At 37.6% G+C, this 13,497-nt stretch overlaps 1 protein-coding gene across 4 annotated transcripts in view; it reads left to right on the top strand.

Annotated features, from left to right (window-relative positions):
- Positions 1 to 5,617, top strand: part of LOC137298040 (double C2-like domain-containing protein beta) — an 88,477-nt gene extending 82,860 nt beyond the window's left edge. For 2 of the 4 annotated variants that reach the window (XM_067830107.1, XM_067830091.1), the window contains exon 18: positions 2,512 to 5,617. Coding sequence is in view for 2 of the 4 variants with exons in the window: in XM_067830100.1 (XP_067686201.1) it covers positions 2,512 to 2,526 (15 nt within the window). In the remaining 2 variants the exon portion in view is untranslated. The remainder of the gene's footprint in view (positions 1 to 2,511) is intronic. The other 2 variants (XM_067830100.1, XM_067830083.1) reach the window with 1 other exon arrangement.
- Positions 5,618 to 13,497: the final 7,880 nt, after the last annotated feature.

Here is a 13,497-nt window from a genome sequence, read left to right as displayed (position 1 = left end):
ATTGTGCACTAGTTCGTACAAGCTTTATGACCGAGGTTGGACACTGTGTAAGTATCAGCATGCAGAGCTTGTTGTGTAGCTTCAGCAGAAGTGGTCAGTTGATCCCACCTTCTAAATTGTTGATAGTTATGTTGGCTGGAAATTATACTGTCAAAATACTTTGTAGCCTGCAGAGGTTGTTACGTATGGCTTTTAGATAGATTAATCAGTTCAATTTAATATGTGGAATCACTGGCGATCTGAACTAGCTGTGTCCACGACAGATGTTGGTTGTACAATAATCCAAATATATAACTGAATATTTGGATGGGTTTACTGCTTAATGGAATGTGTTGTGTTTTGAGTATCTCGTATGTTTATAGCAAATGTGAATCAGTATGTGGAAGGGCTGGTGAGGTAGCCAGGTGGTTAAGGCGTTTGCTGATCATGTCGAAGACCTGGGTTCAATCCCCTACACAGATGCAATGTGTGAAGCCCGTTCTGGTGTCCCCATCATAACATTGCTGAAATATTGCTAATCGCAACGTAAAACGATACTCACTCATTGACTTGACCTCATTGAAGAGTTGAATATGAAAATTTATGATGGGGATGTGTGTTCAATGAGTATACTGATGGAGAAAAGAAAGGCAACAATAAGTTCTAAGTTATATTTATGATCCAAAAACAATGTATGTCTCTTGGTGACAAGTGTTTGTTGAAGATGTCACTGTCATGAGACAGTCCTCTGTCACCTTTTGAACATATTCTTGACATCACAGTGCACTGACTCCAATGAAGATTCTAGACTAAATTTTGTTCTCAGATTCCATTGCTACTCATAAGAGGCAACTATATGGATGACTTAGTAAGAATAGTAAATAGTGAGAAAAGTACATGTAGTGGCTTGTCTTATACATTTCACATTCGTAACAAAATAACAATTGACCAATCATATATAACGCCTTGAGATACTAGTAATCAATTTGGTCCTCATTGCTTCTTCAGAAAGCAAAATATTTTGACAGTATAATCCCAGTGCAAAATATTTGAAGATGTCAGTCAGTAGATGTTGAGTGTATATTTTTGTCGTGTGTACATACGTAGAAGTTTAGGTTTTTGTTGACAATGTTGAAGATGTGTGTGAAATGTTAATTAGCTGTTGTGAAACCATCCAGGAAATGTTTTACTCCTACAGGGTATGTGAACTTTACTATGAGTAATATTGTCATACACAGAATGTTTGTTACCTTGTCATACACTGGTGTAGTGCTTCAATATGGGTAACCTTGTCTTACTTGAAGTATCTGTGCTTCAGTGTGGGTAACCTTGTCCTACTTGAAGTATCTGTGTTTCAGTATGGGTAACCTTGTCGTACATGAAGTATCTGTGCTTCAGTGTGGGTAACCTTGTCCTACTTGAAGTATCTGTACTTCAATATGGGTAACCTTGTCGTACATGAAATATATGTGCTTCAATATGGGTAACCTTGTCGTACTTGAAATATATGTGCTTCAATATGGGTAACCTTGTCTTACTTGAAGTATCTGTGCTTCAGTGTGGGTAACCTTGTCCTACCTGAAGAATCTGTGCTTCAATATGGGTAACCTTGTCTTACTTGAAGTATATGTGCTTCAGTGTGGGTAACCTTGTCCTACTTGAAGAATCTGTGCTTCAATATGGGTAACCTTGTCTTACTTGAAGTATATGTGCTTCAGTGTGGGTAACCTTGTCCTACTTGAAGAATCTGTGCTTCAATATGGGTAACCTTGTCTTACTTGAAGTATATGTGCTTCAGTGTGGGTAACCTTGTCTTACTTGAAGTATCATGTGCTTCAACACAGGTAACATTGTCTTACACAAGGTATAGAGCTTCAGTATAGGTAATCTTATCTTACACAGAATATAGGTGTGGTGTTAGATGTGACATGTTGGATGTAGAGTGTTGCATGACTGACTGTGGTTACCACACTGAGTGTTCATTATAGCAGATGTCAGACAGTGTTTTATGTTCCAAGTAATTGCACAATGTCATTGACACATTGTCACACAAATATCTTGACGTTTGTGTTTCAGTCCAGCATTTCGCAAATTTAGGGATCATCAGTCATTAGAGGAGTAACGTATCTGATATTAAATAAAAACAGTCAGGCTTGGTTCTTTTTCAGTATTGTAAAAAATCAGGGACCGTCCAGATTACAGTTTTCCTCTTTACAAGACATATAGTCTGTTGATATAAAATAATATCTATAAGCTTCCAACAGTTATTGACTATAAATTGCTTCATTGTAAGTGGTACAAGTGTCATGATAATTTTTAAGTGTTTTCCCATTTTACATAATGTCCAAGTTCAGTGTAAATCCTTTTTTGACTGCTTTCTTTACATTTAATCAATCTTTTATTTATACATCATTCAGTCATAATCAATTCATGACATAACGGATGACTGGAATATTAGTGTCACTGGTTAGGTCATTCACATATCTCTTGTTGTTCATTACCTTTTCTTATTTTTGTGACATTCTTTTTCAGCCGGATGAATATTAGATGGCATTCCGTTACCATGACAACATGGCCTTCATGAACTTACAGCGCTTTCACAGTAGACAAGGCTAGATGCACACATGACCAGCTCTTGCTTGGAGTGGAGGACACAGAATTGTCTCCCCTTAGTCATCAGGACTTAGACCATCCTTCACAGCAGTAACCTTCCCTGGAAATTACTTTATCATCATGAATGTGATATTTTGATTGGCTGTACAGTTTCAGATAATATTTATCATTTAACATCAAGTATGTAGGAACAGTAGATTTTGTAAATGTCCTGGAAAAAGTGACCATTTCAGGACATTTTATTAATACTGTCTCTTGACATCAATCTCTGTCAAAAACAGTTGTGAAGTGAGTGCTTTCAGGTGGTGAAATTAAAATCATCAACATATAATATTCAAATGCTTATATGTTCGAAAGTGATATGAAAGATCTCACCTCTATTTTCATGCATCATCTATAGACGGTGTAGAGTCGAGTTCAGTGTTGATGGCAGGAATTAGACAGTGACATCCAACTGAACTGTGGCAACTGAACAGTTCAGACTGAATGCTGTTTAGCAGTGTGGGAAATAGCCACTGGTCTGCTGGCTGGTGGTTAGTAATAATCCAATTGGGCCAGTAAATATCTACAATCACTGACCCGACCGGCTACTGAATTTTCATGGGGTCATTTTGTAAATATATCACTCTCTCGGACTTGTTAAGTTTTAAGACACTTTTAAATCATGTAAGATTATGGCCGGATGAAAGTGTTCAACATATTAGCAGCTTAATGACGAAATATGTCAAGATTCAGATTTTGGACTGGTGAATTATTTTGTGGGCGGATAACTTTCAGGCATAACTAGCTCAACTGGGTAGCAAAAGTTGGAAACTATTTCACACACTGCTGTGTAGATGATAATATTTTGTGATGCAGACAGCATGCATCACTTTCTTTCATTTTATCTTTGTGTTTTCAGCAGAAAGAAATTATGTTTGTTTGGACTGACAACAAATCGACTCTATTTAATATCATCTTCACATCGTGGGGATTTGTGTTTCTGTCAGCTCAGAAGGTGACACTAGGATCCAGCTGGAAAGATTGTTATTGTTATATTCATTACAGGCTTATTGATGTTACAAATATAGCTGTGTCCAAATGAAAACCAGAAGAGGTTTTAATGCCTAGTTTAACATTATTGCATAAAATGCAGTGTTAAATTACAACATTGATTACCTCTGAAATGTAGAAATAAGTATATAAAAAATCCCTGTTTATAAACTCTTTTCCACACTTTGACTCCAGTCTTCAGCTTTAGCCATTAGCTAGGTTGGAAAGAAGTTATGGATTCTGCAGAACTAAGTCTGGGGATTCAAAGTTTGATAACAGGAATACTTATTAAATGGCACAGATTTCTAAGACACAGGGGAAAAGATTGTGTTTTCAGCCCACATCTGAACAATTGTATATTATGTTTTGAAATATTTGAGCTAAAAATGGACAATGCGTGATCTTGTAGATCAGTGATAATACTGAGAATTTACATATTTTATTTCAGTGTTCTTCTGTCTTAAAAGAAACTTTTATATTTGTAATGTATACTTATAGTGCTGGATACAGGATTTTATTCCCAACTCAGCATGTAATAATGTTATAGAACATTGTGTTAACAAGCATGGCAACTAACATTTATGGACATCTAACGAAAATATTTGTGAGTTTAATCAACATCCTTCCTACAATCAAATTGGGTTCTTTTTCAGTGCTCTTGATGCCTCAGTGAATTTATAGTGTATTTGGCGATGACATATTTGGAAGAGTTTGTTGAATAGGATATCAAACCGGAGCTTTATAATGAAATAGACCTGATATTTGACATCGATTGGTGATTGATCTGATGCAAATTAGAGACATTCCTTGAAATTCCAGTTTCGTACGTTTCGCAATTCTCACTGTCAGATATATCTGATAACCTGTTGTATGTAAGGCAATACCTTTTTCATGAAAAGGGTTACAGAACTACCAAATAAGATATCTATTAAAAGTGGAGTATATACCCATGGAAATAATTAAGGGAACACATGAAGTACAAGTGAACCCTTATTCACTTCCTGGTTTCGTCATTTTTTGTTCTTGAGGATAGTTTACACTATTTAAATTTTCACTAAAGCAAAGATGTAAATTTACAAAAATGGGCATATTATGCATTAAATTTCACAAACATTGAGATTGGCTGTGTTAACACAATATACAGACGTGTTTGAGAACACCAAAAAAAACTGAAAAGCAGGTTTATATATGCTGTTTTCCCACTAGATTTTGTTACTGGTGTGTGTACACCATTAAGTGAAAAATGTTTTGCCTTGATATACTTGAAGGTGCTGGGATAAACCTAGGATGTGTTTCTGTGGCATTTCTTCGTCAAAATATGAGGTGCCGCTGACATTAATTTTGGTTCTGTTCTTTGGACCCCAAATATTTGAAAATGCCTCATCCAAAATATACAAATGTGGCCTTAGCAAATATAATCAATAAATATTGTTATCAACTGCTGCAATCACACAAGAGACTATTAAGTGAACAAGTTTTAATCCACATGCAATAATATCCCTGATTGTTTATTTTGATAAGTTAAGCCAATGAAAGCGTGTGTTTCTAACAATCTATCATTTGGAAACTTTCTGTTTTCGTTCATGACTGTAAGTGATCATGTCTCAAAAACAAATTACGAGCTTATCAAAACAGTTTATTAGCATACAAATAAAGTCAATACATTTACCTGAAAACTTTAAGTACCAAAATCTAAAATTGAACCTGATGGTGCAGTTGGACCCTCATATCAAACTTAGGGTTCACCCATAGTTGACCATGTGGAGCATTGGACCACCAGAAATTATTCCTAGGTTCATCCCTGTAGGTGAGAACGGGTTCTAGGGAGTTCAGTCTCTTAGTAAAGCATTACCAGAATCAAACAGTCAGGTCCAGGCTTAACAACTGTCACAGAATGTTGTTTTTACAGGATTTAATGACAAGTATTATAGAAGGCCACAAAATATATCTTCTTGACTTTACTTTTAATGTTGCATGAAATGAAAAAAAAAAATTTTTGTTTTACTGTTTATTTTAATTCCATTTTTAAATAGTTTAAATCACTAAACATCCACATTGTAGTAAGATCAACTCTTGTACAGAAATGTTTGTTGAATTATAGAATTTTTTGTGTCAGTGGTTCTGTGAAGACTTTTTTCAGATTTAGACATTGTATGTTAGTCCCAGCATTACTTATGGGATGTTTATGGTTACAAAATTATCTTTGTCACTCTAGCTATGAGTATGCCTGAGTATTTCTTTCCCAACTCAAGGGATGTTTGTATATTAAGGAACCGTTCATTGTTGTGGCCTGGGGCGGGGTGGGGTAGGGTAGTGTGTGAAATAATAATAATAAGCCACCCGTAAGTTTAGGTATGAAGTATGTGCCTTGTATGCATGTCGATCAGTCAGTCATGCACACATGCACGCATGTACATACAGAGAGAGAGACACACACAGACACACACACAGTTTCCATTATTTTTTAGCATAATTTTATAGTGAGTTTATGTTAAAAAAAAACACCCCCACCACCACCCCAAGAGCATATGTTCAAAAGAACTAACACCCCCTTCCTCATACCTTCCCAAACAAAATGAGTGACCCACCTTAATTCATCACCATCACCCTAGCCCCTAGCCATAAACTATCAACAGTCCCTAAATCACTAAAGTAGCTGAAATGATGTATAGGAGACCGTGTTAGCACTGTGTAAAGCTGGAAAAATTAGAGTCAAATAGTGTCAACTGAGTAATATCCGGTAGTGGATACCGAGGGATATAATATTGCCATTTTGTTTATAGTTGGATAACATGTGTACGAATATCACCAAGGCTTCAGTTGTTTTGATTGTGTAGAGTTCAGAAACTGAGGTTGGATCTGAATCATGCAGCTTAGTGGTTTGGTTTAGATATATCAGATGTGGGATTTTCAGATCATTTGGGAAATATTTGTCATGGTAATATGCAGCCAAAAGTACAAGCGTCAAGGAAAAGGAATCTCAAACTGTACAAATGGTCATGAAGGAAGAAATCTACATTTAACTGTCACAGATAACAGTGTCACAAGGATTTTTTTATTGTTTCAAATCTCTGTTTTCCTTGTCACAGGGTATATTCTACTGTCACAAGATGTCGTCATCTTTGTCACAAGCAAATTATGTAATCTTAAGGAAAGCAGTATTAACATATGAGCAGTTAGTTTCACCAAGATTACACAACATACTGAAACTGTCTGTTTATGCCTTAAGGAACACAGTATCAACATATGAGCAGTTAGTTTCACCAAGATTACACAACATACTGAAACTGTCTGTTTATGCCTTAAGGAACACAGTATCAACATAGGAGCAGTTAGTTTCACCAAGATTACACAACACACTGAAACTGTCTGTTTATGCCTTAAGGAACACAGTATCAACATAGGAGCAGTTAGTTTCACCAAGATTACACAACACACTGAAACTGTCTGTTTATGCCTTAAGGAACACAGTATCAACATAGGAGCAGTTAGTTTCACCAAGATTACACAACACACTGAAACTGTCTGTTTATGCCTTAAGGAAAGCAGTATCAACATATGAGCAGTTAGTTTCACCAAGATAACACAACATACTGAAACTGTCTGTTTATGCCTTAAGGAACACAGTATCAACATATGAGCAGTTAGTTTCACCAAGATTACACAACATACTGAAACTGTCTGTTTATGCCTTAAGGAACACAGTATCAACATATGAGCAGTTAGTTTCACCAAGATTACACAACACACTGAAACTGTCTGTTTATGCCTTAAGGAACACAGTATCAACATATGAGCAGTTAGTTTCACCAAGATTACACAACATACTGAAACTGTCTGTTTATGCCTTAAGGAACACAGTATCAACATATGAGCAGTTAGTTTCACCAAGATTACACAACACACTGAAACTGTCTGTTTATGCCTTAAGGAACACAGTATCAACATATGAGCAGTTAGTTTCACCAAGATTACACAACATACTGAAACTGTCTGTTTATGCCTTAAGGAACACAGTATCAACATAGGAGCAGTTAGTTTCACCAAGATTACACAACACACGGAAACTGTCTGTTTATGCCTTAAGGAACACAGTATCAACATATGAGCAGTTAGTTTCACCAAGATTACACAACATACTGAAACTGTCTGTTTATGCCTTAAGGAACACAGTATCAACATATGAGCAGTTAGTTTCACCAAGATTACACAACATACTGAAACTGTCTGTTTATGCCTTAAGGAACACAGTATCAACATAGGAGCAGTTAGTTTCACCAAGATTACACAACACACGGAAACTGTCTGTTTATGCCTTAAGGAACACAGTATCAACATATGAGCAGTTAGTTTCACCAAGATTACACAACATACTGAAACTGTCTGTTTATGCCTTAAGGAACACAGTATCAACATAGGAGCAGTTAGTTTCACCAAGATTACACAACACACGGAAACTGTCTGTTTATGCCTTAAGGAAAGCAGTATTAACATATAAGCAGTTAGTTTCACCAAGATTACACAACACACAGAAACCGTCTGTCTTAAGAAAAGCAGTATCATATTACCAGTGGTCATCTTCAGATAACATTATAATGTTCTGATGTACTGTCTCAAAACCATTAAGAATGGATTATGTAATGTTATCGTGTACAGTCCCAAGTAGCACTGTGTCTTAATCTCAAAATGCTTATCCATCAGTCATCAGGAAAGTAGGATCTGCAAAGATTAGTGCAGATAGCATAAGTACAATATTTGGCTATACATTTTGCAACAGTTACCTGGGAACAGTGAAGCAAAATTCAACTAAATGTCTAACTAAGTGGTTTGGAGGAGAAGCACTGTATTGTTTAGATGTGAGTGAAATTACTTAGAGAATGACCAAGATCTTTTATGGATAAATCTTCTTTGAATCTTTGACACATCATTTCGGGGTCATTTCAGATCCCTTCATCTGTTCACAATTTGACACACAATCAGTTGTGAACAGATGAAGGGATCTGAAATGACCCCAAATTGTTGTGTGTCAAAGATTCAAAGAAGATTTATCCATTTTAGATCATGGTCATCTGTAACAACTTCTAAATGCAACTGAAATTCATCATACTTAGAGAATGTTAAATTTTCTTCTTTTCATTAGTGACTTTTAGGTTGTCTGTCAGATGCTACTTCATTACAAACTTGTTTTCATCTATGTCTGTTGATTGTTCTCCAGGATAGGAGACATCTACAACATGTGACATACCTCAACATTCCATTCTGCTTTAAGCATAAAAAAATATAACTTCATCGATCATCATCGTCTCAACTTCTGAATATACATATTATGAATGTCTGATGGTAACAGGTGGAACGTGACTTTTGAAGTATTCGAACGACCCTTTATTTCACAAACTGAAGTCATTTGTTTTAAGATTTGTGTAAATTGGTCACTTACAGAAATCTGTAATTTTATGTTACAATATTTCTGTGTTTTTACTCAAATCTTCAAAATCTAAGGACATCAATTTTCAACTTCCTTTGAAATAGATCTTGGTAGGATATTTTAGCAAATTTATGTAAATACTGTTTAGTGTTCCCCCTAGGCACATATAGGAGGGCGCAGCGCCCTGCCCTTTTTATTTTGCGCCCTGCCCTTTTTATTTTGAGCCCAGCCTTTTTCACCTTAATTGCAGTCGTTTACTATGACTAGTGTGTATTTTCCAGATTTGAAATACTTTTTTCAAATTCTAATCTTAAAATACAAACTGAGAAGAGTAAAAACGAACTTTAGAATTGAAATTATAAGCCAATTTGACTTCTTATACATTTTGTTGGGTTTTTTTTCAATAATCCTCACCAACATGCCCTTTGAGGTTATGAAGTGCCCATTTCCATGAATTTAGGTCCCTGCCCTTTCTGAACCCTAGGGGGAAACACTACTGTTGTAACTTTGAAAAGTGGTCTTATTTTTCTGCTATTAGTCCTAGGTAATGTGCATGAGGAATATATGTGTCCAATAAAAGTTCAGTATTTTCAAGTTTGAATTTTCTGTAAGGTTCAATAAGACTGTAGTTGTGTATTGGGTATTGGACGACAGTATCTGTGTTAACGTGTGTTACTGAGAACTTCAGGTACAACACAAGTGAAACATATGTGGGAAGGCCTAAAGACAACAGTCTTATGAATGGTAAACAATCTTGGTTTGGTCACAAGACAAGATTGTTGATAAATGGTTAATATAAGGGTTTGTTTCCAGATATTAACAATATATACAATGTACTTTGTATCATAAATAATAAAGAATTTTAAGATCATTTTTAGAGAAAAGAAATGTTCTAGTCAGTTATTTAAATCCTCAGCTGTCTAAAATATTCCAAGATTATTTTATTGTACCAAGTGATGACAAAGTGTGCGTATTGTTAGGACATGACTTTATATATATGAACAAAGTTGTTTGCACAATCTTGTGATATTCAGTTGTGTTGTTATTTTCCTGCCTTAAACAGGGTTGTGTTTCCATGGCAACATGCTATAATTTCATGCGGGAGTGGATTCATCCAGTCCTCTTCTCTCCTGAGACATCTGTAACAGGCTTTTGTACGACTAAGTGCAATTTCTCTCATGTCAGTATTTAGCACAGTCAGGATCTGATCTGTTATATTGTAGGTGTTTTATTATCTGTTATAAAGTCCTCTGTTTAACACTCTGTATCTAGTGTTGGCTTGTTATTGATGATCGCCTAAGGGTTCTAAGGCATGATCTGTCACTGACACTCGTGCTTGTCCCAGATAATGGTGCTTGTGTGGGACATTGGTAACACTGGGGATTCCACGGGAGGATCTGCCCTTGACACTCATACTTGTCCCAGATGATGGTGCTTGTCTGGGACATTGGTAACACTGGGGATTCCACGGGAGGATCTGCCCTTGACACCCGTGCTTGTCCCAGATGATGGTGCTTGTCTGGGACATTGGTAACACTGGGGGTTAAACAGGAGGATCTGCCCTTGACACTCATGCTTGTCCCAGATGATGGTGCTTGTCTGGGACATTGGTAACACTGGGGGTTAAACAGGAGGATCTGCCCTTGACACCCGTGCTTGTCCTAGACGCCGGTGTTCATCCTGCATGGTATATGAGCTGCTTGTCTGGGGCATTGGTAACACTTGGGGTCCCAAAGTAGGATCTACCCTAGACACTCGTACTTGTCCTTGACGCAGGTGTTCGTCCTACATGATGCGTAAACTAGTGCTTGTATGGGACAGTGGTAACAGTGGGGTTCCAGAATTGGATCTTGCACATTGGTGAAGGACCCGTAGGGCTTTTGGGGACCCTAAAATGGGTTCGGCACAACCGGGAATTCGACCCTTCTAGTTCGATACAGGATACAAATAATGATAAATAGAATGAAATCGGCAGGGAGCGAGACATAAATTCAACACAGGCGACAATTAGTCTCTACCGAATTCGTTCCAGACATTGGGATTCGACTGTAGCTTCAGTTTTGCCAACAGGCATCAAACCGCAGTCATTAAGGTACTCTTGCAAGTGTGTTCCAACACGTGCTGATGTGACGAGGGTGTGAATGCCAAGCAGGAGGTGCCGCTGTGGATCTCATTCCGGCAGCTGCTGTTTTGCCACGCCGGGATAAATACATTAATTTTTGTAATAATGTTCCCTACGGATGGAATGGGGAGAGTGAGTGAGTTGTGTTTTTAATGCTTTCCCACTGCTTTCAATATACACCGATGACGATGGGTGTCGCTTGTGTGCATACAGCAGTCACGCTCGGAATATCGACGTTCTAAGTGAAGCAAACGAAAAGGTACATTATTTCTCATGTAATGAGTGAGTGAGTTTACTGCTCAACAATATCACGACATGAGGCAGCAGAAATAGGCTTCAAACACTGCCAGCACCCGGGCCTCAGCAGGACGAACAAACCGTTTATGCACAAGGCCATCCAAATGCCCTATTTGGAGAGTGAGTGAGTGAGTTTTTAGTTTTATGCAGCTATTAGCAATATTCTAGTTTCAGATATCTTGTCATTTCAGGAATATCCTTGTAGCGCTAGATCCGTTTGAATACAGACCGTCAGTTTCCGTAAACGAGGAAATACGGACCATACATGTAGCTTTTCATCCAAAAAAGGACAAATGCAAAGCACTTTGTGCGTTATCAGTTGAAGACTGTGTTTCTGCTGTCATGCGATTGTCACGTGAACGAAACCTGTCGATAAGGATTAACCCGACCGACACGATATGAGTAGTCAGAGATTAATGGTTATTCAAGGGGCGTTCAAAAAGCAGTCCGCCTAACTATATTCTCCATGTGCAATGTTTGAAGAAACCTCCATTTTATTTTGAAGGAGTAAGCAGGAAAGCCACATCCAAATTTTCACTCATGTTGGTAATGTGGTTAACGAGATATTAGTCATCACAACACATTAGGATATGATATTTCTTTAAAAATTGCAGAAAATGAAAAACCATTGGTCATTTGATAATGCTATGCCATCAGGTAATATCATAAAAATATGTTCAGTATAGTAATGGACTAAACGTCATATTCAACATTAAAACATTTGAATTGCTTCATTTATATTTAGACGGGGGGCTGTATTACAAGGGCACCTCCATCATAGTCTTTCAAAAACATTGTGTCTAGATATTCAAGCTGACAGTGTTTACACTTTTTTGTAGGGCTGACACCTGTGTGGCCATTCAGTATTTAGTTTGAACCCTTGGCATCGTGCATGAATAAGTGAACACGTTAGAATAAGTTATGTCCTTATGATTACGTTATCGGAAACGGGAATGGGTGTTGTTTCCAATCAGGGACAGTCCGTAAGAGCACTCCTGCTTCTAGTGGTTAAAGCGTTAGCTCGTCACTCAGAAGACCGGGGTTCGATTCCCCACATGGGTACAGTATGTGAAACCCGTTTCCGGTGTCCCCCGCCATGACATTGCTGGTTTATTGCTAAGAGCGGCGCAAAACCATACTCACTCACTCATAGTGCACGGAACGTGCTGGAAATGCCAATATCCGCCCCCTTTATGTGCATGTCAATTCATCTACACGTCGGGTAACGTCAGACCTTAGATTGACGGTTCCCGATGGAAACAATTCACATCGCTTTGATCCTTCTGTCAAATCAGTTCAATTAACTGATGAATAAGTGATGAATGTCATGCGACAATAGTCTAAATGACCGGTCATCCCGATGTCCATCTGTTGGCGCGTGGAGTACTGTCAGTGGCGTCACGCACTGATAACCTCGTTGTCGCGATGTGATCACCGGAGTCAAATAGTTTACTGCATATTCTATTTCCGGCCATTCGTCATTTACTCATTTATCGCAGTGGTCAAAGACTACAAACGTTGTAAACTGAGAACTGCGCTTAGCTACAATTATAGCAACGGCTGATGAGGTAATACACAGGTATAGGCATTTCTAGGTAAGTACATACATATATTTACGTAAAGATTCAGATTTCAAAATATGCATAACATGCGCCCTGTATTGAGATAGAGCATAGAGTTAAATCTCTTGCTTCGATTGCACGAAGACGTATTTCTCCTCATATTTATCGCCAGAGGTATTGGATACGTGTTTATTATTACTTAACTCACAAATATTCCAGTTTGTACGACTGCCTGCCAGTCCAGACAGGTAATCAAGTGATTGATATTATGACCGATTCACACCGCCGTGGTACGAAGATGTTTAGTGTCCTAGTGGAGTAGCTTACTGATTAAAGCGTTCGCTCATCACACAGAAGACCCAGGTTCGATTTCCCACGTGGGTACAATGTCAGAAGCTTATTTCTGGTTTCCCCGCCGTGATATTGTTGGAAAATTATTAAAAGCGGCATAAACCGTACTCACTTCT

This window comes from Haliotis asinina, chromosome 1 (genome assembly GCF_037392515.1).
Source record: "Haliotis asinina isolate JCU_RB_2024 chromosome 1, JCU_Hal_asi_v2, whole genome shotgun sequence".
NCBI classification, from domain to species: domain Eukaryota; kingdom Metazoa; phylum Mollusca; class Gastropoda; order Lepetellida; family Haliotidae; genus Haliotis; species Haliotis asinina.
The sequence above is the reverse complement of the archived record's forward strand: the minus strand, read 5'-3'. Positions and strand labels throughout refer to the sequence as shown.